This window comes from Anguilla rostrata, chromosome 7, assembly GCF_018555375.3.
Source record: "Anguilla rostrata isolate EN2019 chromosome 7, ASM1855537v3, whole genome shotgun sequence".
Taxonomy (NCBI): domain Eukaryota; kingdom Metazoa; phylum Chordata; class Actinopteri; order Anguilliformes; family Anguillidae; genus Anguilla; species Anguilla rostrata.
This window is the reverse complement of record NC_057939.1, coordinates 44,728,486-44,755,010: the sequence shown is the minus strand read 5'-3', so window position 1 is coordinate 44,755,010 and position 26,525 is coordinate 44,728,486. Positions and strand designations below refer to the sequence as shown.

Below are 26,525 nucleotides of genomic sequence, written 5' to 3'. Positions count from 1 at the left end.
AAGCTCAGTAAAGTGGGGAAAAGTATTTGAAGCCAAAACAAATATGTATTTGACCCAGGTCTGCAGTGCGGGCACGGACATGCGAATGCAGGCGAACAACGTATCGCGTCAGACGATGCGCATGCAACGGGCAAAATCCTACGCGTCATATTTAATACGCATCTGCAATCCATCCTCAGCCCACCGGCCGCCACCGGGAAACGCTGGGGATCGAGTCACGCTCTGATGAGGGCTCAGATAGCAGCCGGCGCTCACGTAGTTTCATTTGAGCGTGTTGCTCCTCACAAAGGATGAAAAAAAAGAGAAATACGAGAGCGCAAATTGAGTTTGCATTCAGCCAACGATGAGACTCTTCAGCGCGCTGATCTCGGTTTTCCCTGAAGGAGACCGAGATAATTGGCGATACCAGAAGAGAGAGCCCGGCTTTTCTTCCAGTAATAGGGCGTGGGCGTTTTTGTTGCACACGCTCACGCCCGCGTTCCCGTCATGTCTGTCGGCTCTGGCGTGACAGTGGTATCGATACAAACGCTAAAACTCTATTTTTGGCCATCGGAGAAACGCTAAGATGTTCATGCTTCATTCTGGGTACTTTCTCCTTAATCCTGAGTAATTCTGGCAAGCGTTACTATTAGACAAGCACTTGTATTTTTTCATCACCTTCTGTTTCTGCACTGAGGTGTTGCGAGTGTAATGAAACACAACCACTTATTATTTATACAGAAACCAAAAACTGATATTAGGCTTCTTCCTTCTGCTGAGATTTAAAATTTGTAAATATATATTTAGAAAATGGTGCTCATGTAAATACAATGGCAATTTACATTTTAACCAAATCAGGGGTATGTCAAGTCAGCTGCCAATCATAAGTTCCAGAACACACAGTACCAGTACCGAGTTCCAGAAATCTCTACCAGAATGAACTTTGTCATGCCAGAAATCCAGCAGTTTTTATAGATGACACAGTTTACATCAAATCAAATTTTTGTTGGTTTGTAAATTTGAAATGAGTTTTCTTCTTTAATTTGTGGCTTAATAAGCACTTTGATATGCAAAAAAGAAAGTGCGCTAGATCGTTAAGAACAAAGTCGTTAGTTTTAACGGACCCTAAATATCAAAGCCTGACAGTATCTGCACTTTCAGAAGCCCTTGCACTCTTGAATATAAGTCTGTGTGAGCCGTGTGATTTCAGAAGGTATTTGCCTTCGATCGCTTCAGTAACCCAATTAACTTTTTGTTCATTAACAGGATCGTATGGTCGTGAGGGGCACTCGGGACCCTGCGAGAACAAGTACTGCGGCCTGGGCCGGCACTGCGCCATCAACTGGGAGACGGGACAGGGCGACTGCGTGTGTCTGGACGGCTGCAAGCCTCACTACAAGCCGGTGTGCGGATCCGACGGAGAGCTGTACGCGAACCACTGCGAGCTTCACCGCGCCGCCTGTCTGAGGGGGAGGAAGATAACCACTGTGCACAGCGAGGACTGTTTCTACAAAGGTAAAGGGTGCCCGATACAGACGTTTGCCCTTTATCTCAAAGTGAGCGCCGTAAAGTGTTTGTTACCGTGGGAAAAGGCCGGCGGACCCGGAGTGCTTTCAACCGTGCAACAAGCTGATTAATTTTACCTCGGTGTCGCGAGTTGTAAATGAATATGAACATTTGCCGCGAGAATGGCTGAGTTTCTGCGAAGCATCAGTTAAAGGGAATTGAGAATACTGATTTTTAGTGTCGTGTGAATTGCCAGATGAGGTATTGTGCGCATACATGTACACATTAAAGCTGGAGGATTTCACAGAAACATCACATGATCTATAAAACTAATTAGACATCAGGGTCAATAATTGGTCGAAATGCACAGTAAGGTAAATAGAATCAGAAAATTAAATCAGCACTGTATGCAGACTGCATCTGCAAAATAACACAGCTAAACAACTAAAAGCTTGCTTATTATGCATTACCTTAATTACTTATTTAACATACAGTACTCTTCAATGTATATAATAGATATTTATACTGTTTATAAGTTCCTTGTAAGCTGCTCTGAACTAGAGCGTCTGTTCTCCAGTTAGTCAGAAGCCTTTTTCGGTTGGTGATTTGTTCCCTTATTCAGTACTCGGTGCAGGTTTTTTTTTATTGGTTTTGTTGAGATTTCGAATTGAGCTTTGTATTGAGGATATGGGCGAGTCAAGTAATGCTATGACATTTGACCGTTTTAGAATGAATCAATAAGAAGTCAGCGTGGAGCAAAGACAAAGAGCTCTCAGAATCCTGCTGGGAGAGAATTCTTTTTGTATTTATTCTTCGCAGGCTTTTACGGCAAATGATTTTGCAATCAATGCTGTAATGCATGCTTTGAAGAAGAGCTACCCAGACACCATGCTGATGTCTGCCAATTGTTTTTTATATATACATATATATGATTGGTTCAAGGCTTTTTTTCCAGCAATGAAATGTAAAAAAAAACTCAGTTTAATAATAATAATAATAATGATAATATCATTATCAGTTAGGGATAATCGACTGTAATTGAATCCAGGCTTGAATTTCATTGGTACATGAGCTAACATGAGCCTTTTTGAGCCACAAGTATTAAAAGTCTCCAAATTGTGCTCTTTGCAAATGAGGAAATGTGAACAATTAAAAAAAAACTGTTAAAAAGCACACTAAAAGTCACTGCCTAATGATTCTAGTAAAAGTAGTATCCTAGAATCCATAGTCCAAGGGCCCTACTTACTAAGGATTTGTGGAGCTTTTATAAACGCTAACGAGACAAATAGCCTTTTTTCTGCATTTACTAAGGTGCCACAATGGAGGATTGTGCTGGTTAAATGCGAGAAATGCAGCATCCCTAAAATGTGTGTGTTTGGGTTAATGCATATGTATTCTCCCCAAAAATATGGACGGAGAGAATGGAAATGTATGCGTGTGACATGCTACAGCTGATTTATCATGGCTGGTGGCGGAAAAGGTACCCATAGGAAACCAAAATCCAAAAAGAGATCTCATAGTTGTTTCTTTCATTTCTCCTAGACACAAATGAGCTATTTTTAATACTAAGGTGAGACCAAAGGCTTTTTCTCCTACTTCTCAAATTCAACTCAGGAGAAACAACCACATATAATCTCATTTATGTCTTACTCTGATCAAAACAAGAGATCTCTAAATGATCTTAAATAAGTCTAATTTAAATCTCCTGAACATGGGACCATGAGATCAGAGAAAGAGCTCAAAGAAAACTCAGCTGTGACTCCTAGGATCTCATGATTCTTCTCAAATATGTCTTAGTTTTCTCATAGTGACCTCATGAGAAACAACCGCATCTCAAGTCAATATCCATTCGTCTTACTGAAGTCTCAAATTCATCCTCTCATTATCTCATCTTTTCACCTAAGGGGGTTTTAGGAGCAACTATTCAGATTGAAGTGATCTCAAAAAGATGCACAATTGAGATCTTACTACTTTCTTAAGAGTTAAAGAAAAGACTATGCTGAGCAAAAGATTTTTCCTCTGGGTAATCACGTCGGTTTTTTAACGTCTGCGAAAAGGGGGCGTTAACTTCCATCAAAACATCAAACTCTGCCTATGCTGACCTGTTTATCCACCCTTTCTTCTCTTAAATGGAGCACAGAGTGTCCATTTTTTCTTGATTGGTTTTCAGTGTTTTGGTTGATGACAGTGTATGTAGAGGAGGGACGTGATAGGGTATAAGAACTTCATTCACGTTTCTTTTGATGGATTCACTGCTAAATAGATGTGAACAGTAAAGACACAGAACAGAACACAGCCGGATTAGAGTGCATAGCGAAGCTTGCCGATTTCAGCAAGTGGCACACAAGTAAAGATGCTTAAATCTTTCAGTATGGCTCGCAGAAGGTAGCCTTTGCGTTCTTTTTTATGAGGTGGCAAAGTCCAGCTGCAAAAGAAAGGGAAAAAAGAAACAAGAAATTGAGCATTTCTAATTACGGTCAGAATCATATTCACCGCAATATTTTACTCATATTCCATCATATGTTTCATTAAGTCTGTTGCTTCAATTGCTTCAGTTTCTCAGGGTTTCCACCATTGCTATTATCCCTGTGGAACAGCTGAGAGAAGGTGATAACACCCAGGTCTTTGCTCAATCTAACCGCAATGTGCACGTTGATCCATACGTATGTGGAGCGAAATTAAACGAGAGCTAATTTTCCCCTGCTCCTATACTTCGAGAAGGATCGAAAATAATGCATGAGACCCCCTGCCCCCCCCCCCCACCCCCTTCTCAAAGAAAAAATAATTTAAAAAGTACTGCTTGAATTAGTTGCTCAAAGGTGCATTCGGCCAGTTAATTGCCAATTATGAGGGGTTTAGTCTTTATTGTGATATGGCAGCTACCAAGCCATTGTTTTGAAATGACAGAAGAAATGATGAGCACTTTCAATGGTCTCTACATAATGAGGACGCATGGAAAAGAGCAGAGTTAATCCATTCTGTGAGCTAATGCCCTTTTCTGGAATGAAAAGAATGAAAAATGGCAGAATCTGGCTGATTGAAGGTTCTCATTAGGGCTAGGAAAATGTACGTCCCCATCTTTATCCTGTCCTCTGCTATCTGAGCAAAGATTAGATCTGATTTAAAATTAAGTAGCATGCAATAGCTTTCTCTATCCAGGGTGGAAATGACATGCATTAGTCAGTGTTCTTCGCACAAATCAATAGACATAACAGCAGACAATTAACTATCAAGTCCCGGAATACCAAACAGGCACTTTCTTTGGGAGGAATAGCCTTTTTATCTGTTGGACATTTTTCTTTATTTTTATTTCTTTTTTTGTTTGTTTTGACTGATGCAATTGATTGTTTCGGGGCTTTTTAGCTGAAATGTTAGGAATGCTGTGACACTCATTGATGCCCAGGAAGAGCTGTCATCATTCTATAAATTACATGTCACATCACGACATTAATAATTGTTAAACAAACCATAACGCTGATTGTAAGAGAGAGAGAAGGAGGGTGAGAGAAAGAGCGAGAGAAATGCTCTATTGGCATTTTTTGGAGCGATTGGCAGCAGATATTGCATGGATTTTCTAGAGGCTGCTCAGCTTTGGATATTCAGAAAGCAGAATACTATGATTGGCGTTCAATCAACATTTATCCTTACAACAACAACAACTACTATTACTACTACTACTACCACAACCACTGCCACAACCACTGCCACTACCTTTACTTCTATTTCAACTTCTACTTCTACTTTTATTTCTACTTCTACTAAGAGGGGTCTATTTTCCATGAACCCTTTGGCCATGGCATGCCTAAATACTGGGCAGCAAGAGGCGCTGTGCTTCCCTGTCCCAAAAGATTTTATCCCCCGCGCAATCCAGAAGTGTTCATTCTCTCTTACTGCGCCGCTTCGTGCTGCTGTCTGTGTTATTCCGGACTTGTCTCGAAGAATTCCGTTCTGCACCACTCAATATCACTCCGTGTGCCACTCGATACCGCAGCTCGCCGTCCGGCTCGCTGCCGCTCTGGTTTTCAATGAGAATTCCCGGAATTGGCTATATATTCCACGCTGTGGCACTCTCCTTTTAATCTCTGTTCTTTCAGTCTGGCGGATGCAATGGTCTTTTTGAGGCATGCTTTAAATGTGAAAGTGACTCGTTCAAGATTCGTTACCTTCTACTGGTGGCCTGAATGATACATAAGGGCGTCATACTGACCTTTTTATGTATCTGTGCACCCTTTAGCTGCAGCTAGGTGAGCTATGTGCTGAGGTGGAAAATCCATGTTCCAAAAGTAAAGAAGCTCTCCCGAGTATTGCGTTCCAATTACCTGGATTTGCTAAGTAGCGCAATTCTTCAGCCAGCAGGTAGAACTAATTAGTGAAATCAGCTAGCTAGAGTTAGCGAGTGGAAGAAACATGTGTCAGGACGTCTACTTTCTGACCCCTGGACCTTCCACCTCTAGCTAGGGGAATTATATACATACTGCTGTTCAAAGTTATGGTCAAAACACTTTTGTGATTATCTGGGCTTAGACTAATTGTGACAGGATTGTTTTATATGTTGTTGTCCGCCAGTCTCCCTTCTGTTTTTCACCTCCTCATTCCGGGCACTTCAGTTCCCCTCCATTAGGTTAAGCTTTTCCATCGCAGTTCATCACACCACATTTTACCTCTCTGCCGCTCCCGTCTTCTGCTGTTTTGCTAACGCGAGGGATGTGGTTCTGACTCACGCTGACAAATAAAAATCTACAAATGGCTGCCAGGTCATTTCGGGACTGTCGCACTTAGCAAAATGACGCAATGGCTTTGCCAAGGGTAGCCATCCCGCGCAGCAGATAGCAATTAATTATGGATCCTCTGCCTTTAGCAGAACGCCGAGGCGTAATCAGACTCAAATTAAATACCTGTAGCCCTGCATCCTCTGTCGGAGGCATTTCTGCCAGGATGGGCATCACAAACTTTGGAAACACTTCGCATTAATGCCATGTCGTTCATTCCCCAGGAGTGTGGGGAATAAATGAGGACTGTTTGTTTCATTTGCCACTTCATTCAGATTCTGAAGATACCCCTCCTACAGAAGACTAACTAAATTAGAAGTGGAGCTCATTTCAGTGAACACAAGAGTTTATTAAAAATAGCTTGGAGATATGATGGGTACACATATGATTTCTTTTATCCTTTTCTAGACTGAATTTTATAACAATGCCGCACAGAGCTATGGGGATAAACAGGAGACACATTATGTGACACTTTTAAATAGATCCTTATGATTATTAAAAATGAGCTTATACAGCATATTACATTTCCGGAAGATATCGCAGAGTTTACGACTTCTCAAACTTTTACAAAAAAGCTACAGATCCAAATTTAATTGACCTGCTCCCTTGAGCTTTGGAACGTGGAATGCAGAACAGGGAAATGATAGAAATATGATCACTTCTTTGAAAATCCAATTGTGTAATCATTATGTCTTCATGTCTCAAGGGCTACGGACATATATAAAAAAGTAAATGCAAGAAATAAACTGTGCATCCTTATTATGTCATTATCAAATATATGAAGCTATTCTTTTTAACTATTTTGTATAAAATTGCTTGTCTGACTTGAATTTTTTTTATAAATAAAAAAATAAAAAAATGGGGAAACCTTGAAATGACCTGCGCAAAAATAGCGCATATGTTCCTTGATATTATCATTAATTAATGAGAGCCAGTGATCCATAAACGGATAAATCCAGTTTCCGTGCATTTTTCTAATTTGATGTTTCTGATCTGCCCGTGTGCTTAATATAGGCAATACAATCAGACAATCACAGACATGCCTGATTAATCATTGGTCATTATAATTTATTTATTTTTTTGCTTGTGTGTCTGGGCAGCACAACATTTCATGCTGTCAGACACAGAATAAGCCAAGAATTATAAGCACAGGCTGAATGCAAGTGCTGGCACACATAGCAGCATTTAAATATTTCAAACCGTTGAGTTTCATTAAATTCATCCACATTAGGTTATGAGTTTAAAACTTTCACAGAGCATGCACGAAACAGCCTTAAATGTATAAATGGATTAATAAAGCATTTTAAATGGGCCAGTTTTGATGGCCAGCTCTCCTCTGCTTGCAAGTGGCACGGTGTCTTTTGTTTTTCAGAAAAGTAAATCCGTAAAGGTTTGACTACACTTCCCTTGGAGACACTTGGCTTTAATTAGGTTCTTGCCTTCCCTCTATCCCCGCGAGATAACTTCATTTGACGGAGTATTCCAGGCTTAAGAACAGCGCGCTAACGAGTTTGTTAATGAGCAGGCAACTGCGACCTTTCATAAGGCCTTGGGTGTGTCCCACTGCACAAAAATATCCTCATTAAAATCCATACCTGCAGATCATTAACATTTCAAGACCAACAGCCAGTTGCTCACCCTTGTATGCAACTTTGATCTTGCAGACATACATTTATATTTTGTTAAATTTGAAAATGTATTCATTTGAATTTACGCCAACTGGTCAACATTTGAAGCGAAGGACTTTTTACTGCAACGTTCTCGTTACCGTAGTCTCCAACAGTACAATATATCATTGGATTCTTTCCACCCTCGCAGTCGCAAGGTCAGAAATGCGCAGTGAGGTTTGCTAAAGACGTGACCCGCCAAACCAAGGCCGGTCACACAGTCAGAGCTAGAAAGACAATCGGCACCCAGGGACATGGCGGTGTCAGAGAGAGCCATGGCAGGGTTTCAGCTAAGTATCACTGAGCTGTGAGGTGCGTAGCTCACAATATCATCACAGTAGGCACTCTCGCCCTATGCGTTGCCTTTAAAACAATTTCCCATATTTCTTTACTAAATTAAACCCATCAGCTCAGGCCACGTACTGTATATTCATGGGAGTACCCCCCAAACTAATATTTAAAAAGCATAAAAATGTAAATGAAGTCATACAGCGAAAGAGATAGTGTTTAATAACAGACGTATTTCGAGGAGCGTAAACTGGGGGAATATTAAGTACGCAGGTGCTCGTGCCATTTACCTCAGAGGATACCCGATCACTTCGTGCCCTCTGGGCCCCGCCATCCCCAATCCAATTAAGTCACTTCTTTCAACAGAAAAACAAAGCTCACTCGGTCCCTCTGATTCTTTATAACAGACTGTGGGAGCCGAGCGGGCTCAAATCAAATGATCCCTGCCTTTTCATCAGCGCTAAACGACAAAGGTGACTTTTGTATTCGTTAAAGAAAAAGTCATCTGTGACAGCCTAATGAGTGTGGGTTTGAATTTCGCAATGTCGCAAACATGTATTTTTTCTATAGCTGATCTATTCTTGCTATTCTTTGCTTCTTGGCAGCTTTAATAATTTCATTTCGATTGTGCACCTTGTAAAGGATAATTATTCCATCATAAAGACACTAGATTTTTTTTTTTTTTTAAAGAACAATAATGTGACAACGCAGCCAATTAAACTCTTACTTGATGCTACAAACCCCCTGCTGAACGCTTTGGCACTCTCGCCCAGTTAAATGCCATACCCAAAGTGTTGGGAGAAATCATGTGAGTATGTGCGACTAGAGAGGTCTTAAATAACATTTAACTTTTTTCATGTTTTGGAGATAGATTTCAAAAGAATAATTCATTCATTTTCATATTATTTCCAGATCTAATGACAAAAGATTTGGTGAAAGTGTGTGTGTCGGTGTGTGTGTGTGCGTGTGTGTGTGCGTGTGTGCATGTGTGTTTCACCAAAAGGTTTTCATCATAACATGCTGCTTAGCATATTAACTGGCCTGTATTAAATCATATCACATCATAATTCATATCACATTTGTGATATGGACATGAAGCCAAGTGTCAGAGGCACGAGTGCCATGCAGTGGAATATGACATGGAGGTGGTGATGACTGGCTTCTCTGGCCATGCTCAGTCAGGTGTTGAATCCATCCGAATGTACTGAGCCTGCAGACACGATATTACAGACCACTGCACACCAAAGACTCTGGTAACCTTGGGGGTTTTCCATTTCTGCCCTCTGCATGCAAAGTCCCATTTCCCTCCGTCTTGCAGCAGTCATGGGGTTTCTATGCATTTAAGCAGAAAGATTTCTCCACATCTTTGCACCCATGTTCAGAGCCACAGAAATGGACACCTGGCTTACAGAAAATGAGTCTTGTGTCCTTTTGTACCTTCTGGCAAGTTGTTTGAATTTGCTTTGGTTTAATTTTGCTTGATTACCTAATTCTTCAAATCACAGTAAAGCTTATAATATACACTGTATACAATAGATATGAAAAAACAAAGAATTATGAGCGAAATGTTTATTTATATAATGTATTATCTGTTATTGGTGCACACACACTCACAGACACACCCGCATGCAACAGAATTTTTAGAGTGTGAAAAAAATGTACTTGCAATTTGTACTCACACTGCATAAACCATTCTTACCCCTCAAGTTTAATATTTTTGTCACTTTTATAATCTCCTTGACTGCTTTGAATGTTATGAAGAGCTTATACGCGGCTGATGTTGCCTCTGGCTGAGCTGTGGCTTAGAATCCAGTCTAAATTCACTGCTGGATAAACTAGTAGCAGGATGAGATTTACATTACTTCGCATGTATGTATGTGTCTCTGTCTCTGTCTCTGTCTCTCTCTCAAACCTTACACTGAAAAGAAGAGCAATTTAGAGAGCCAGAATGCAACTATTACTGCTGAGATTGCCAAAGGGCCTGGATGAGATTGAGACAGTTGGAACGAAGCAAGCCTGGATATCAAACTGCTACAGATCTGTATGACACTCATGCACTGAGTGTCCAGAGATTGAACAGATGTTTCACTGTACAATGGAGCTTTTTTAGTTTTATAGAGCCTACTGCATTGTGAAGAACACGATGCTTGTTGTTCTGTATAAAAATAGAAAGACTTTTATTGCTGTTCAGTTGCACTTCCGATTTTCACAATGTAAAATTTTATGTCTAGTTTTACTTTAAGTACATTTGTCAGACTTTCTAAAAAGTTGTGTGTTTGTGTGGGGTTTGCCACACATTCAGATGACTTGTATTTTTCATTATCTGTTCAGATTTATGCCAGCATATATTAACGAGTAATTGCACTCACTGTTTCCGCCTGACTCCGCCCACTATTTTTATTACAATCTTGAAAAATGCTTCTGCTATGTTGGATGATGTAGGTGTGTCCATCTAATTTGCATAAAGTATTCTCTATGCAAATGAATTTGTACTGCGTAGCTGTGCCTGGCTCATGAAATTTGGATCAAACTGACAAACTAGGCATTGAAGATTAAATATGAATCACGATTCAGCAATTAGTTGATCTAGAGCGTAATTACTCTTTAAGATTCATAGACATTTACCCATATGCAGATTCAACCAAGAAAGTGACACCTTGATAATACAAGCTGGACATGTACGCACTTGAACATTCTGTGAAACTGGCCTATAGTATGCATAAAACCGGACGCAGGTTGGTCACTAATCCATGGATTAATAATGAAAAAGGAAAAACAATCCAAATACAGTGCACTAAAGGCTAAAATGTAAAAGGATATCGCATATCAAGTTATGTCTGGAGAGGAATGTAACCACAATGGTAAGTTTGGCTCAGGGCTACTGTTCCGTATTGGAGAAAATGATTTTTTTGATACCTAGGTCAGCGAGGGAATGCAGTAAACGTTGAAATAAAACCGCTTTCTATAGTTGGAAGTGGCACCAAAAACATGGCCATTTTTTCTTGGCCTGTTTATCAAACAGACAGTACTGTACAGTATATAATCTCAATAATCCCCCCGCCCCCCCTTGATCCTGACCAGGATAAGCAGGTATAGACCAGGGAAGAGTGGTTGTAGGGAATAAATAAATAAATAAAACCTGAGGTTTATTTGACAATATGTAATATACTTTAGAAACAGAATTAACTACCTACGCCAGTCCTTTCTTTTTTTTGTTGTAGTAACCTGGCTTCATTTAACCCCCCTTTTACCTTTTTGACCGATGTTGCGAAGTTCAGAAAAAGCCTTATTTCGGCACTTCAGGGTCATTATGTCGGGGTCACGAGGCTAGATTGATCATGGCAGTGGGATTGATCACCACATCACCGCAGATCACGTCGAAGCGCAGTGATCAGACCCGCGTTAACTGCAGCCAGACCGAGGCAAATTGACATCGATTTCTTGGCTGTGGTCAGCGTGACCGCACTGACAGTTTCTAGATGTGTCAGAATGACGGTTCTATTTTCACTGCTCCACTGTCGGCTTAGTGGCTGCACTGACTTGTGGGAAATTATATAAAATGATATTATATGTAAATTTAGTTTTGCTTATTTTTTTAATTCTTACAATCTGTCTCTCTCTGTCTCGCTTTTTGTCTCTCTCTCTCACACACACATTTTTAACTTTATATTTTTAACCAGACTTGGTATGGCACAATGACATTTGGTGTGGTCTCTTGCCGCCCAGTTCATGCGACGAATCAGAGAGCTATCTTTTCTGTTTTACTTGGACCCAGTTTCAGAAAGGATCGCCACATAATCGAAGGTGAGTGCTCTTGAGCACACCTGAAACCCTTCACTTGTCACAAGTGGTGCTTCCAAGGCATTAGCACCTTATAATGATCACCTTGGCAACGATATACATTTCACCAGCAGGAAAGGCCTAAGTGACTATAGAACATTCCCATCTGCGTCTATCACTCTCTGAGGTTACAAAGAAAGTCATCAAAATAAACCTCTTTGTCTATTACAGTTTCCTTTAAATAGGTACAGGTACATCACAGAGCAGGTGTCAAAACATTTTGTTTTAAGAGAAATACATTTATAAAAAGAATGACAAAAGCAAAAACTGTAGCAAACTTATAATTACATTACATTTATTTAGCAGGTGCTCTTTTCCATAGTGACTTACAATTTAAAAAATATGTGGATAAACCTGATTAATATGACACGTAATGCTACACCTAATAACATAAATATGGAACTAATGCAAGTTAACCAATAACTAAAATGCAATTTCTGACTACAGATTTCATCCACATCAAGCCCAAAAAAGAAACATAACACTGTTAAATATGAGCTAAGACCATAAAAACCCATATCCTGAATTAATACAACATGGCCAGTGATAGTGCCGTCCTGATCACCACGGGAAGTTCATTCCATCACTGTGGGGCAAGTCCAGACAGACCTCAGACAGAGCTGGAGAGGCACCACATGGGGAGGTGATAGTTAGTTGCCTTGGGGTTACAGAACAGAGAGAAAAATAAATAAATAAAGCAAAGATAATACTAAACCATTTGTGCTACATGGGAACAATAGCTGTTGAGGATGAACAAAAGTTTTGTTCCTAGAAATAAACAGGGTGAAATGAGACCTAAGTTAATTGAAGATGTGAAACAAGAAACAAAAAGCACAGAAAAGATTGCCTTTAGGAGCCAACTTTTGGACCACGGTGTTCAGTAAGCAGCATCATTAGTCAATTTCATTCCACCATTGTTGAGCTCCAGAAAAAGATTTGGAGAAGGAAGAGACGGATGAGGCAGACGGCCAAAATGAAGCCGGTGGAGAACTGGAGGTTTAGGAAGAATGCAGAAGGATTAAAAACAGCAGTACGCCTGAACCTTGGCTTTATGACGGGTGTACGCATTGGAAAACAAAAAAAAAAACAAAATGGAGGAAATTGAGAAAATGAGTGGAATGGGAGAAGGGCTGAAGATGGAAGATGAGCCCAGCCGCATGACTCTACACTAGCTGGACCAAGTCATGTGACTATGACATCACTTTGGAGGCATCCTGATCAGGGAATATGGCAAGTAAATAAATAATAAATATTAAACCCATCAAGGGTTCATGACAGAAGAATCCATAGTTCAAGAAATCCAGTATGAACAAATACCTGTCCCTTTGTGAATGTGTGCTATCGACCGCGGATGTTAAAGGGGTCTCTGACAGGAATACAGTAGCAACTTACGGCGACAATGCTAACAGTCAATGCTGGAGCAGCACCCCGGTGGCCGGGTGCAGAATCTACAGCACACTAACCAGATATCCATCTCAGCTCCAGCCAGGTGTTGCCACAGTGACACATCGAGTTGGTCTTTAAGATTGCAATCAGTGACCTCTGATTTGGGTAGCTGAGATTGTCATGGCACACTAGCTTGATATATGATCATCGTGCCGGAATGGGGGAGCGGTGGTGGGGGGGGGGAATGGGGGGGGGGGGTCGGGGGAGATTGGGACCATGAAGGCAAATGGAAAGAATCGAAACAATCTATTTCACCGAGCGGTGTTTTTTTTTACATAAATAATACAACGGTGCTTTGACAGGAAAGCTCACCTGTTGCAGGAGATACAGGTACTCCCAGCAGAAAGAATATCCAATTGGAACTGTGATGCGTGAAAATTCATCACCCATTCTGTATGTGCTTACATACAGACAGACAGACAAACAGACAGATAGATAGAAAAATCCTTCATAACCTGGAATCCCTGCTGGCTATTTCAAAATCTAAAATAAATTCCTATTGCCATTCATTGCAATTACAATCCGGGCAAAGAGTGTACTATACGTTGAGGAGAAATTGAAACCTGCACAGAACATGTTGCCACACAAATAGAGATCAGCCTTTCATTCAAGGTCCCATTACATTTCAGTCCCTTGAGTAGAAGGTGCTGGTTACCGCACAAAACCTTGGAATACATGGCTGCTTGCTAGCAGTTAGGGGAAATCTTCTTTTGTTAGGAGATGCAGTCTTCTCATCAGCTTCACAGTGGGAATTAAATCACCCCAGCAGTTGACAAGAACGTGTCAACAAGAACTATTTATCTGTCTACAAAAGCTTCCGCTTGAATCTACCACTCAAAACAACAGAACAGTGCTATTGCTATTACTGCTGCTACTACAGCTGTTCCTGCTACAGCTGCTACTACTACAAATAATAATAATAATAATAATAATAATAATAATAATAATAATAATAATAGTAATCTTTCTAAGCCAGTTGATTAGTAATGGGATTTTTGAACCGATTATCAGATACAAAGGTCACTTTTCAGTCAATCCTAAGTGCAGTGCATTTTGTCCTGCGCTTAGAGTACTTTCAGCAAGCATTACATCTTTATTTTCTACAAAAAAATTCCCTGGAGTCTTCAAAGATAGACAAGATTGTTGTTTTGTGGACAAACTTTGAAATATTTGTCACAGGAAGGTAAGGCGTATTTACAGTTCAGAAAGTGCATTGTTCATAGGCTATATTAAATAGGTCTGCGTTCAAAACGGGCTAATGTACACATATGTGTGCATTTCCAACCGGATGGATGCCATATTTCCTCCACCAGGGAGGAAGGGTTATGAAGGCCATAGCCGTGTGCGCTATGACGGGATGCTGAGTCAGCAGTATCAGTCAGGGGGGGGGCATGATGACTGAAAGAAAGAAGCAGGGCTCTCATGGGTGAAAATCAAAAGAGACAAGTTATCTGCTCAAGCAGTAAGCTCAATCCAGGACTTTGTTGCAGTTCGCGCAATGCCAATTACTGTCCAATATGGCGACTGCGACATCAACTTTGAAACGATCCACATGCACGTCCAGAAGTTTTCGCTTTGGGTGGCGTATTTGAAGGCGATGGGGGGTGCTGACCATATGAAGATATATTGCAGGGGCCTGGTATTAGGTCTTATTAAGCATTTTTATTGCTCATTTCAATTACATTGATATCTCTGCCGCACATTAATCCCAATTGTATTTAGGGTGAGCTTGATACGTGTGCAGTTCTTCACATGGGTTTGCAAAACTGGATTGCATCAAAATTAGGAATTGGTCCATTATCTATTTCGTCAAATTTATCGAAGTTTATATTCTGTGCAAGTCTCATATTTGCATGAGCGTGTAAAAAAATGCACAATGCTGTTTACACGGTAAAATGTTCAGTGTTAAATCAAGAGTTGTTGTTGTCAGACATACGTAAATTGCACCCTGGGTTCAGTAGAGTCAGTGGGAATCCCGAACATCCAAAAACTACAATATATACAGCTTTAAGATACAGTTTTCTTCCAATGAAGTTATACTTCTGATATAAATGTTCCACTCATGATGTAATCAATGTACATTGCTGTCTGAGACTGTTTCCAATCACTCACTCTAGGTCCCATTCTATGATTGATGGCTGTGGCTCCATAGCTCAATTATCAATTTCTTTGTAGCCAAATGTGGAGCTGACGCCAAATGTAGAGAGTTCCTGTCTCTTAGTAACGATGCTAATTAAGCCGTTGAGTGTGGCAGCCTTCCAAATCAGATTATATCTGATCGGAATTAACACTTTAGAATCAATCAGTATCACATACTGTACTTTCTTACAGATATTAGGACCTTTGAAAATCTGGCATTATATGATTTGCTCAACTTTATTAATGATGCATCGTCTGGTAGAAAATGTATTTCTTTATATTTTGTAATATTTTTAGTAGCGCCTAGAACCTGTAACTTTTGGCAGCCATTATTTCTATAAAACAATGAAATAATTTTGCTTTTGCGTGCTCCCTGGGGTTGCATATGACTTTTACAACACAGGCACTGTTGTGCTTCCTGCTCATTACGCTTATGAATACATACATTCATTGGCTTAATCTATATGTGACAGGCAGTTCTGCAGGCGAATGGCTGCCTGTAGGTTTCAGTTGAATCACAGTTAATGATCATTTTTCTATGGGCGCATGTCCGACAGTGGTGTCGTTCTCATTTTGTAATGGCAGTTACGTTTATTTTATTCTTTGTCAAGGTAATATGAAATTGGAATGGTGCAGCAATGTCAATTATAAGAATACTGGACACAGCTAGAGACACACACATTCAGGGGAGGAATCTTTAAAGTACAATATTCAATTACAAGTGAATAGTTTAATGTTTTCACACTAGGTATTTTAAAATGGGTTATACAGTATAAGAAGTATACTGTGTAACATCGTGGCATCCAGTTAAATCCACGGTTTATCTTTGGTAAGCTTCTACATACATAAAATAGATGGAGGGCTACATGACACATAAGAAGCTAGAGCTGTTTATGAATGCTACTTAAGTAGCAACAGTAAAGATCTGTTTTATCCCATGCTTCACACCGCAGAATGTGGCACAGAGGGTCCCTTACTGCAAGTGAAGATCAATTAATGTGGATGCCACACAATTCATTTTCATCCACAGGCATGACTTGTAAATCAATTTAGCAGAACGTTATAATTAATACTGCACAGGTCGCTGGATATGCAGCTCTGAAAAGCACTTTCTGGTGCATAACCCAGATATAATTAGCATCATCGGACTTACTCATTGAATCAAGGTACAGTAATATATAAAAAAAAGTTGACTATGTTAACTGAACACCCTCGACAAATGTGGTGTTGGTCCACTTATTACAGTAAGCCTGTACATTCTTGCATACTACAATAATGCAAAAAAACCTGATATGTGAGATATTTAATCTCTAAATCACAATACCAGGATAGAATATTCGAGGAACAGACATAAACTATATGATGGCAAACAAGGGTTTCTGTTGGTTGGAGTCTTCCTGGATGATCAGTATATCATTTTGCATATGATAAGAGCTGAATAAGGGAGTTGTTGTTAGGTCTTGCCTTTTGGGCCAAATTAGCATCATGATGCATTCTTACAGCCACAGACACTGTTTTTTTTTTTCTCTTTTCATTTCATTTTCACTCGTGGCTGTTGGATTTCCCAGTTCACCATGGCGTTCTGAATAATTTATGTAGTTTTCACAGGAGGATTTTTCCCCCCATCTTGACTAGCCAGTTTAATATGGGAGAATACAGAAAATACAAGGGAAATTTCAGGGTGGAGGATTCTCAGTGAGAGTTATGGGAAAAGAGTGTTTGCAGGTATTCATCAGTGCTGACTTAGTTAAGCACAAATACACTCGAGCAGAACTGATCAAAATGGCGAGAATCACCCACAGCCATCTCTTCCAAATGAGTCTCGTCAGAAACTGTTCATGTTCATGCCTGGTTCAAATGCACGTGCATCAGAAGACAAGACGTTTCAATTCACACATTCTGTATATGTTTATCTGAGGAATATTGTATTTTATTTATTTATTTATTTATTGGAACAACATGCCATTAAAGTAACAGAAAAGTCCAGGGCTATATATTCATACATATGCTTTTCACTCAAAACATTATTTTATCCTGCCAAGTCTCTTTTGATTTGATGTTGTCATACTTAATCTGGCTGGGTACTTAATTAAGACATTTAGATAGTACCCTGGTGATACTCTGGCACCCTTTTCCTTATGTGAAGGGCGGTGTCCTTCAGCTGAAGTCGATGGTTCTTTTCCATTGCCTCACTTTCGCAGAACCAGTTGAAACCAACATTTTCCTCCCAGGCTTACTCTGAATCTTCTTTCACAAGTATTGGAATAAACAGATTAGTTTTCTTTCTTTCAAGCCAAGTCTCATCATGCTAGACAATGGCCTGGATTCAGTCAACATTTGTCCTTAACTCTGACTCATACATACTGTATTTAAAAACTACGTGTAGTTTCTCTCTTCCTCGCCAAGTTTGGCACTAACAAGAATAAAGTCACATAGAAATCAATTCTGTTTAGCAACAGAGGAGAGAACAGAACAACTAGCTGATATCTATCTGAGCAATTTGTGGTTTAGCCCAGTAGAAACAGGAAGTGAATCCCCCCATTGGTTAACTCTAATGTCAAATGGTACAATTTAGGTCTTCAGTTTGAAAAGGGGTTGGGTCCTTCTCTTTGCCACTCTTTCTCTCTCATGGCTCCTGGGTGTGGATGTGTACTGCATGTGCTTTTTGATGATTCTCCATACTGACCTCCATCGCTCATGGTTAAAAAAAGGCATTCATTTATTTTTCATTGATTCCTCTATATCCAGGAAGCGCAACCTTGCTGTCACTGTGGTCTGTCAGTATAGATCCTGTGGTATGATGTTCTTTTTTACCCACAGCTTGAGTTTTTTAATAGATGGCATGTTATGTCACGGTGATATTGTGTGCACTTACAATCGAGGCAGCAAAGAATATGTTAATGAAGTGTCTCATCTGCTGTGCTGGCAGAGTTAAAAACTCCATATGTTAAGCACAGTAACTGCTAGCCATCAGCTCATGCTGTCTGGTCTTCTCATAATCGCATGACAACTGGGATCTGAAGTGCAATCTTCAATATATGCCGATATTTAACAAATTGCCCAGATGCATCTCATAAAATGCTTTGTACTAGAAGTCCGCTCAGAAATGAAGTCCTGCTCCATGGTGGAACCCCTACTCCATGAAGAGACTTAAATATCCCTCTTCCTAATCTGGAAGTTAATTTGTGATGCTGTATATGCTGATTGAAATTAATAGTGCACTGCTTTGTGCTATAAAGTACTAGCCATAACCGTAATCTTTTTTTCTTTTTAAACAAAAATAATGCCCTTTTTAAACTATACTTATATAATATATTGTTGACACCCATATGTAGATACCAGTTTCTTTATCCATTATTCAAAGGCACAATATAACATGGTGTACTGTTGGTCTGTTGTGGTTTTTTTCAGTCTAAGGAGTGCAAAAAAAAAGCACATCACCTAATTGACTTGCAAACTGAAGTAGGGGTGTAATGTTACTGTGTTTTTATTTTTGACAGAAAATGCCAAAATGGTCTGGAAAAATCCCATGAAAGTATACCTCAGTTTCCATCAGGGTGTTTTTTCTTCCCCCTCATGGAAAACATTCATGCATAAGCCTGAAAAACTGATATATAAAAGTTGCAAGACAACACACATTAGCATATTTTGGCGCTCGGTGCTAACCCCATTTGTTTAATGCCATCTCTGCAGATGATAAATGCCAGAAGAATGACTATCGGAAGCTGAAAAACATGGTGCTGGATCTGCATAACCAGAGGTACATCAGGCAGGATGAAACCGGGGAGAGTGACGATAAGATGCTCCTGAAAAGAGCCTTGGTGGACCAAATGTTCAAGTACTACGATGCTGACGGCAGCGGGCTCGTCGACAGCAGCGAGCTGTCACAGGTGAGGCGGCGAAATAAATAAACGAATGAGCGTTCTTATGTCTGCCTGGTCAACAGCAAGAAGCAGAAATGCAGTTTGCTCTTGTCTTTGAAAAAGATCGTGGCTTGGAGTTGGCCTCTTTAACATACTGGAGAAGCTGTCGGGATTGATCTAGTGATTTCAGTAGCATGATACACACTCTCAATTTTCAGTTAAGCTTCTGGGCATCAGTAAAGCACGGCGATACTTTGACTTATGTCAGCCGTGTGATGTAAAATAAAAGGAGGTATGAATTTCTAAAGGAGAAATTCTCTTTATTGTATTTCAAAAAAAGGTGTCCTGTGGCAAAGTACAACTGCATAAACCTGTTGTGGCATATATAATGACTTTTCTGCCTGACAGAAGTCCCTTAACAGATAGAGAGTGGGAGATATGCATACAATATTAATGCAGCTAAATGTCGAGACACTGGTTTGTGTGGCATTCATTTAAATAATTGAATAAGTAAGCAACCATTTTTTTGGTTTAATAACCTTTCAACTGTTTCCAGAAGGGTTTGCAATAATATATCCTGGGGCATACTGATTGCAGTTCTCTCTGCTGGATTCTTGCAGAGATATGGAATGAGGCTTCTGGTTTTATTCCTCTTGTTTTGGAAAGGGAAAAAACTGTCCAATTTAATAATAGCCTATTCCTGCACATATACTTCTATTTTCTAGAATGTAAAAAACTTTTATATATATAAAGAATATGTTTTCTTTCTCTCTGTACATTTACCTGAACATGGTATGTAATAGGAAGACTTACAGTAAGTCATTCAACATCTACAGTATGCATCCATCCCAGTTGTTAGACTGGCCAAACAACAAGCAGCCAGGCTAAAAATACATTCAAGCCCTAAGATTGTAAAACATGACTCAATTATAAAAGGCAATGGGACATACATTTAAAATCAAATGTTGTTCAGAGGCTAATCTGATATTAAAATAGCTATGGCTCAAATATTGCAGCACTAAAAAATGCGTAGCATGAGGATGACTCTGGATCTCTTTTGTAAGTTGAAGGGTGCATGGTAAAATTTAAACTAGAAAAAAAATAGTTGTATTAAAAATAATCTTTCGGAAGCCTCCTTAGGAAAGTGGAACATGCATTGTTTTGTCAGCTGTCTTAAATTACAGCTACTTTGATGGCTCTGATGAGACTGGAGTTCCTTATAACTATGACTCCTGATATGCTTTAGCTTCCTACCCAACAAGCAGGCTTCAGTTCCAAATGGCTGTAGCTCGCCTGTAGCACTAGCCTGTGTGGAAAACAGTCACGTCAATGACTAGCACATGAGAGGAGTACACAGGCCTCATCCTAGCACAGGTGCAGATGGCGCAATTATGACTCGAAAGGCACTATTGGCATTCAAATATCAAGGGAAAATAAACAATAACAGCAGCAGCGGCAACAACAACAACCGTAACAACAAACATGAGCTAGCCAGCATGTATTACCTCACAATACAGTGGAAGCTACACATCATAGCCAGCTGTCAACCGTTCCTCAGCATGTGCCATTTTACCCAGCTTTTCCAAATCAATTCAACAAAAAAACATAAAATAAATAAATATATGTTGATGACATTCATAAGTTAGAGTAGATAAAGCTGTAAGATGATCCTGTTTGATATGAAATTCTGTTGTGGCACCTCTTCCACCATCTGAATAAAAACTAGAAAATATAAATAATATAGTTGTCTGCTCTGTCTTCAGACTGCCGAGCTGACATGACATTAATAAGAAAATTTTATTCAGTATTTCTGTCTCGTACCAAGTCAAATCTACATGTCAGTAAATTCTTAGCGCTGTTAAGCAAAGTGCATCTAACCAAAGATAATTCATTAATGTAATAATTGTGCCGCAGACCAAGAGCTGCTGTAAAAAAGCCGTGCTGCGCTTGCATTTTCAGAATTGTCCTTGGCTGTCTTGTTCTTTTTTCTCCCCCCCCTGCTCATTCTTATTCAAAGTGAGTGGTAAAGCAGGCCAGATGAGTAGACATCTGTAGCCCGCCAGGTGTTTGATGGCTTGACCAGGCGGGTGTTAATGGACCCATTTCAACCTCTGCACTGCAGATCATCAAGCAGGAGGGGCTGGCCAGGGATGGATCTGAATGCACACTGTTTGATCTCCTGAAATACGATGATGTCGACGACGATGAACATTTGACTAAGGATGAGTTCTACAGGGCTTTCGGTGAGTGCCGGTTTTTCCTCGTAATGATGCTGTTGGTGCTTGACTAGTGAAGAGCTGAGTGTTTTTGACAAAAAAATCTAATCACTTATTTACACATTTTGTATTTATCATCTTTTAACACATCAAATTTATTATTGTATCAGCTGATTAATTCATTTATTTTTGGCATATGGCTTTTACCTCTCACATCTGGGGTTAATTTTGTTTTGAAGTGTTACTTTGCTGAGAAGTGATGTGTTTGTGCCCAAAAAACTAAAATGTTGCTGCTTGAATGGGCTCAATTTTTATGGCAAAATACATTTTCCGGTGCATTTTGCAATTATAGTGCGGCTGAGGTTTTATTATGTTGAGCAAATGTGCTCATGTGAGATTTAGAGTTACATTCATAATTCACTGAAGACACAATTTACAAAACAGAGATACGAAATAGGACATAAAAACGAACAAACCTTTAAATATTTTGCAGAAAGGTAATTGTAAGCATACTGGACTCAGTACCCATCAGAGTATTAAAAGGAGTATATTACCACAACAGCATGGATGACTGAACATTTGCAATTGTGCTTCAATATTACGGTTTCTTTACATAAGCAAGCATAGGGTAGGTGAGCACAGCTATTTGATTATGACCCAGATTAACAGCTTCACATATCTAACATTAAGACTTCCGGTAAGGGCTAATGGTCTGTCATTGGTTAATCTGAGATTACGCATTCTAAAGTGAAAGAATTATACAGGGTAGCGTTTCCATTTAAATTGCTCAAAAGCAGAAAGCCACATGGTATCTCATCCCCTGATAGATTAATTTAAGTGTGTTTATGCAAATGCCTGTAGGACCTGTGACTCACCCTAGCAGTGTTCAAAGAAACACAATAGATTCAGATTGAATTTTTTCAGATTCAGATTCAGAGGTGATATTACCAAACTGCCTCATATTTGCTGAAGATGTTGGAAACATTATGTGGGTGAAATACAGTATGTGACTTCCACACAGAAACGATGGCCTGGATTCAGTCAAACTGAAAACGATTCAGCCAAACTGAAAAAGAAAGGTCACACACACTCTGTACTCCAATGCAGTTTCTGTAACCAATGTTTCGACAGCAAGCTTCATTCCTCAGGCCCTGAACAATGTGTCCATTTTTTAAAAATTAGTCCAAAAAATATTTAGTGGGATGAGAGACATACAGTTTCTGAGACAGAAATCCAGTCCACATCCCATTATCAATTTTTAAAGGCATTTCTTTAGAAGTGCTCAGTGGTTATTAAACCATGTCTTACAGGTATCTTAAAGAAGAATAGTTTATAGTTGAATCCTCATTGCAGCTGACTTTTAAGCAATCTATTGAGAGTCCCCAAATACTAAATCCACAGCAGTTCTGTGAACAGTTCTATCTTGTATTCAACAGTTCAGGTCAGTTAAATCTGAGGTTAACACATTGTTCAGGCTGGTTGACAGCATTGGCTTGGCCTGTGCTCAAGGTAAAGTGTTATTTAATTGCTGTACAGTAGTAACTATTTCAAGCTGTTTTAATTGCGCTAAACTAATCAATGTAGAGAGAATTTACAGTACTTCTTGTCAAATACAATTATTTTGTGGGATGGAAACTGATTTTTTTTTCAATTTCACCAGCAATATCATTTATGTTCAATTGTTTTTGTTTAAAATCCTGTATGAAAGGTTTTAATTGAGAATTAAATGTTAGTAACCTGTATTAGGTAAATCAACAAAATTACTGCATTAACAAGACCAGAACAGTCTAAATGCATTATTGCATAGCACTACATGCACATGTTGTGTCATTCCTAGTGCCATTATCGTGTCTAGCAAACATATTACAGTGAGCAGATGGCATCCTTGTTTTACCTGATATAGCTTTCGTCCTCAATTTCTGTTTTGTCTTTTTACCATTTGTTGAGCAACTTACGCCTCCAACATTTTGGCTTTACACTTTGAGTGTATGACAAATTTTTAGCAATATGTTCGTAGAGAGTCTATATTTCAAGGTAATATTTATTGGCAATAGAACTCACATCAGAAATGAACTGAAGTTAAGTACAGTACTATAGAACAATATAATACATTCATAATAATAAGATTTTTAAAACACACTTATAAATCTATAAATGTCCATAATAATACTATAAAATCAAACTATGTCTTGGAAAAACAATATTGCATAACAGTAGCACATTTATAGAACAGTTGGATTAACCCAATGACAAATGATTTGTATTGTATGTACTGATCATGTCAGTGCCTATTGTAATAAATAAATAAATAAATAAATAAATAAAAGATAAGCAGAGATGCTCAAAAAAAGAGAAGCCAAAATAGACGTCCTAACCAGGCCAATGGCCAAGTTTTGATGGCTTGCCTGAGCAGTGGCATTCTAACACCTCCCACGTTATACACTGAACAGCTACCGTGCTCTGTGAACAACGCTGCAAAACAAAACCCGTTTCTGTTCGAGATAGTTCTAACTTCTCCTTGAAGGCATGTGTTCATACATTTTCTCTTCTTGTTTCCTTTGTCGCTTTCTCCTCGCGCTGACATTTCAAACGGTTTCAGTTGGCCCTGACATTTAGCCGGGGTGACACTTCCGTAAAAATCTATTGAGGTCCCTTAGCAGTCACAATAGAAAAAAAATAAAATAAAATAAAATAAAGCAGGCCACTCAACCTACTTTGGTATGGAAAACATTTCCAGGGGAATAAAAAAATAAAAAGGGCAACAGCCTTTCTTCTGTGTCTTCCATGTTAGCGATTATGCGGGGGAAGCAGCCTGCTTCGGGCGCCACTCATCAAACGGAGAACTTTGACAAATCTAAGGAAAGCTCCCCTTCCTTGAAGACTTGCGGTTTCGTATCAGATCTAACCACTTTTGTCTTCATGGACATGAAACAAGAGCTTGCATAATAACTCTTACTGTAACTTCTGACTGACAAGTTGTATCTTTCCGCTTGACATTTTTGGTGTGTCTCTGCAGATTCAAAGCATGTCTAAGAAAATAATCTCATAAAGATAAATTAAGTTAACATAATCAATAAAAATGGACTACCTATGCGTCATACTGAATACATTTTTTTTCCCGAAGGATACAGTGAACAGTGTAGGTCAATGTTTAGGCAGTAAGACTTTCTGAATTACAAGTGGGCAGAGATACATCTTATGCTGTCCTTATAATCATAGCTTATACTGTTACAAAAGTCTACAGAAGTCTTCATGAATCTGAGTTTACTCCTCACAAGTAATAAAAAGTGCTGAACAGAAGAATAATATATGCAAAGAGAAACATTAACTGAAGGAGAATATTGTATATATAGAATATTGGGGGGGGGGGGGGGGTGAGCTGAGTGAGGAGAGCAGTTTATGTGGGTTACAGGATGAATTCTCAATTCTACTTTGATGAAAGTTAGCTTCAGCAGCTGTGACAGAGGATGAACATGCAGAGAGGAGGGATTGCTAACTGGACAGGTCGGCAGAGTCTCTGGATCTGTGCCATCTCCCTGCTGCCCATAATGAGGTCCTGCTGGCGCATAGTGTGACATCTCCATCAAACTACAGCATTTGTACACCATTTGCACTTAGCATTATGATATATGCCTGTGATGTTGAAGCCAAGATATTTTCATATTATAAACATATTATATATTTGTGATTGATGTTAAACTATTCTTTATCTGTTTTTACAAGCTAATTGCGTAACATTTTATCCAGTTGCCGACCACCTCTCAACAGCATGCTGTTTACTGTAAATGTACTTCTGACCTACATGTTGATGAATCATTTGTTTGCTCATCTGCAATCTACATATGTCGTGCTTTACAGCATGTGCAATAACAATATATACTATTATCAACATTTGTGTTTCAAAAAAAGCTCTGCTTACATTGCATTTTCGATGAACAAACCCTGAACTTTGTCAATTTATTTTGGGTGAACTACCCCTACTTATATTTAATACTATCCCCTCAAATCCATTTCTGCTTAAAGCATTAAATCATAAATACCCCTTTCACTCTATTGCATGTAACATTATATTATAGGTAATGACTACAACTCTCAGCTGTGTTTCTGCTATTTGCCTTTTGCCTAAAACTTGTGATTTTTCTGAGGATAAAACAGGATTAATAAAATGTTCTGGATTAATCCATTTACTTTATCAGCCCTAATCTTTCACTGTGAGCCATCTAAAAAATATATATTTTTTTATTCTGTCCTGCATTTACCACGTGAAGTGTAGTCATTGGCTTTAATTGATCAATTGCATGCTGACTAACAATGGAAGTACTGTGAGAACTGTGTTACGTGAACCATTTGCATGGGCAAAAAGGTTTTCTGTATTAAGACCTGTTAAATGAACTGCCGATAAAATCCTTTAATAGTTCTTATCACTTTTAATTGCTGTGAAGATAATACAGTTTCCACACTGAAGTTCATTAGTCAGGCCTTTATGAAAATGTAATATATACTATTATTATGGTATGAATTCCACAATGTGACATGTAATTGCAATTTTTATGTATTAAATATTGCATGCATATTGCACTTACATTTAAAGAATATACAAGCGAAAATCTTGGAAAAGTGCAATTAAAATTTTGCGGGTGATCATATTTTAGATAATTGTGTTGGACAGGAGTAACTTGATCCACATAATTCGAATGTATTATTTAATCCACGAGCAGATGCTGGGAAAATGACTATGAAAGTCATTTTCGTTTGTTGTTCATATTTAAACTCTAAGGTCACATGGTGTGCCCCCAGTGTTTTATTATGTCA

At 39.1% G+C, this 26,525-nt stretch overlaps 1 protein-coding gene across 3 annotated transcripts in view; it reads left to right on the top strand.

Annotated features, from left to right (window-relative positions):
• LOC135259816 (follistatin-related protein 5-like) overlaps positions 1-26,525 on the top strand; it is a 113,909-nt gene that overhangs the window by 40,979 nt on the left and 46,405 nt on the right. For all 3 annotated transcript variants that reach the window (XM_064344581.1, XM_064344580.1, XM_064344579.1), the window contains exons 4-6: positions 1,246-1,494; positions 19,328-19,524; positions 21,620-21,740. In XM_064344581.1, the coding sequence (XP_064200651.1) occupies positions 1,246-1,494; positions 19,328-19,524; positions 21,620-21,740 (567 nt within the window). The remainder of the gene's footprint in view (positions 1-1,245; positions 1,495-19,327; positions 19,525-21,619; positions 21,741-26,525) is intronic.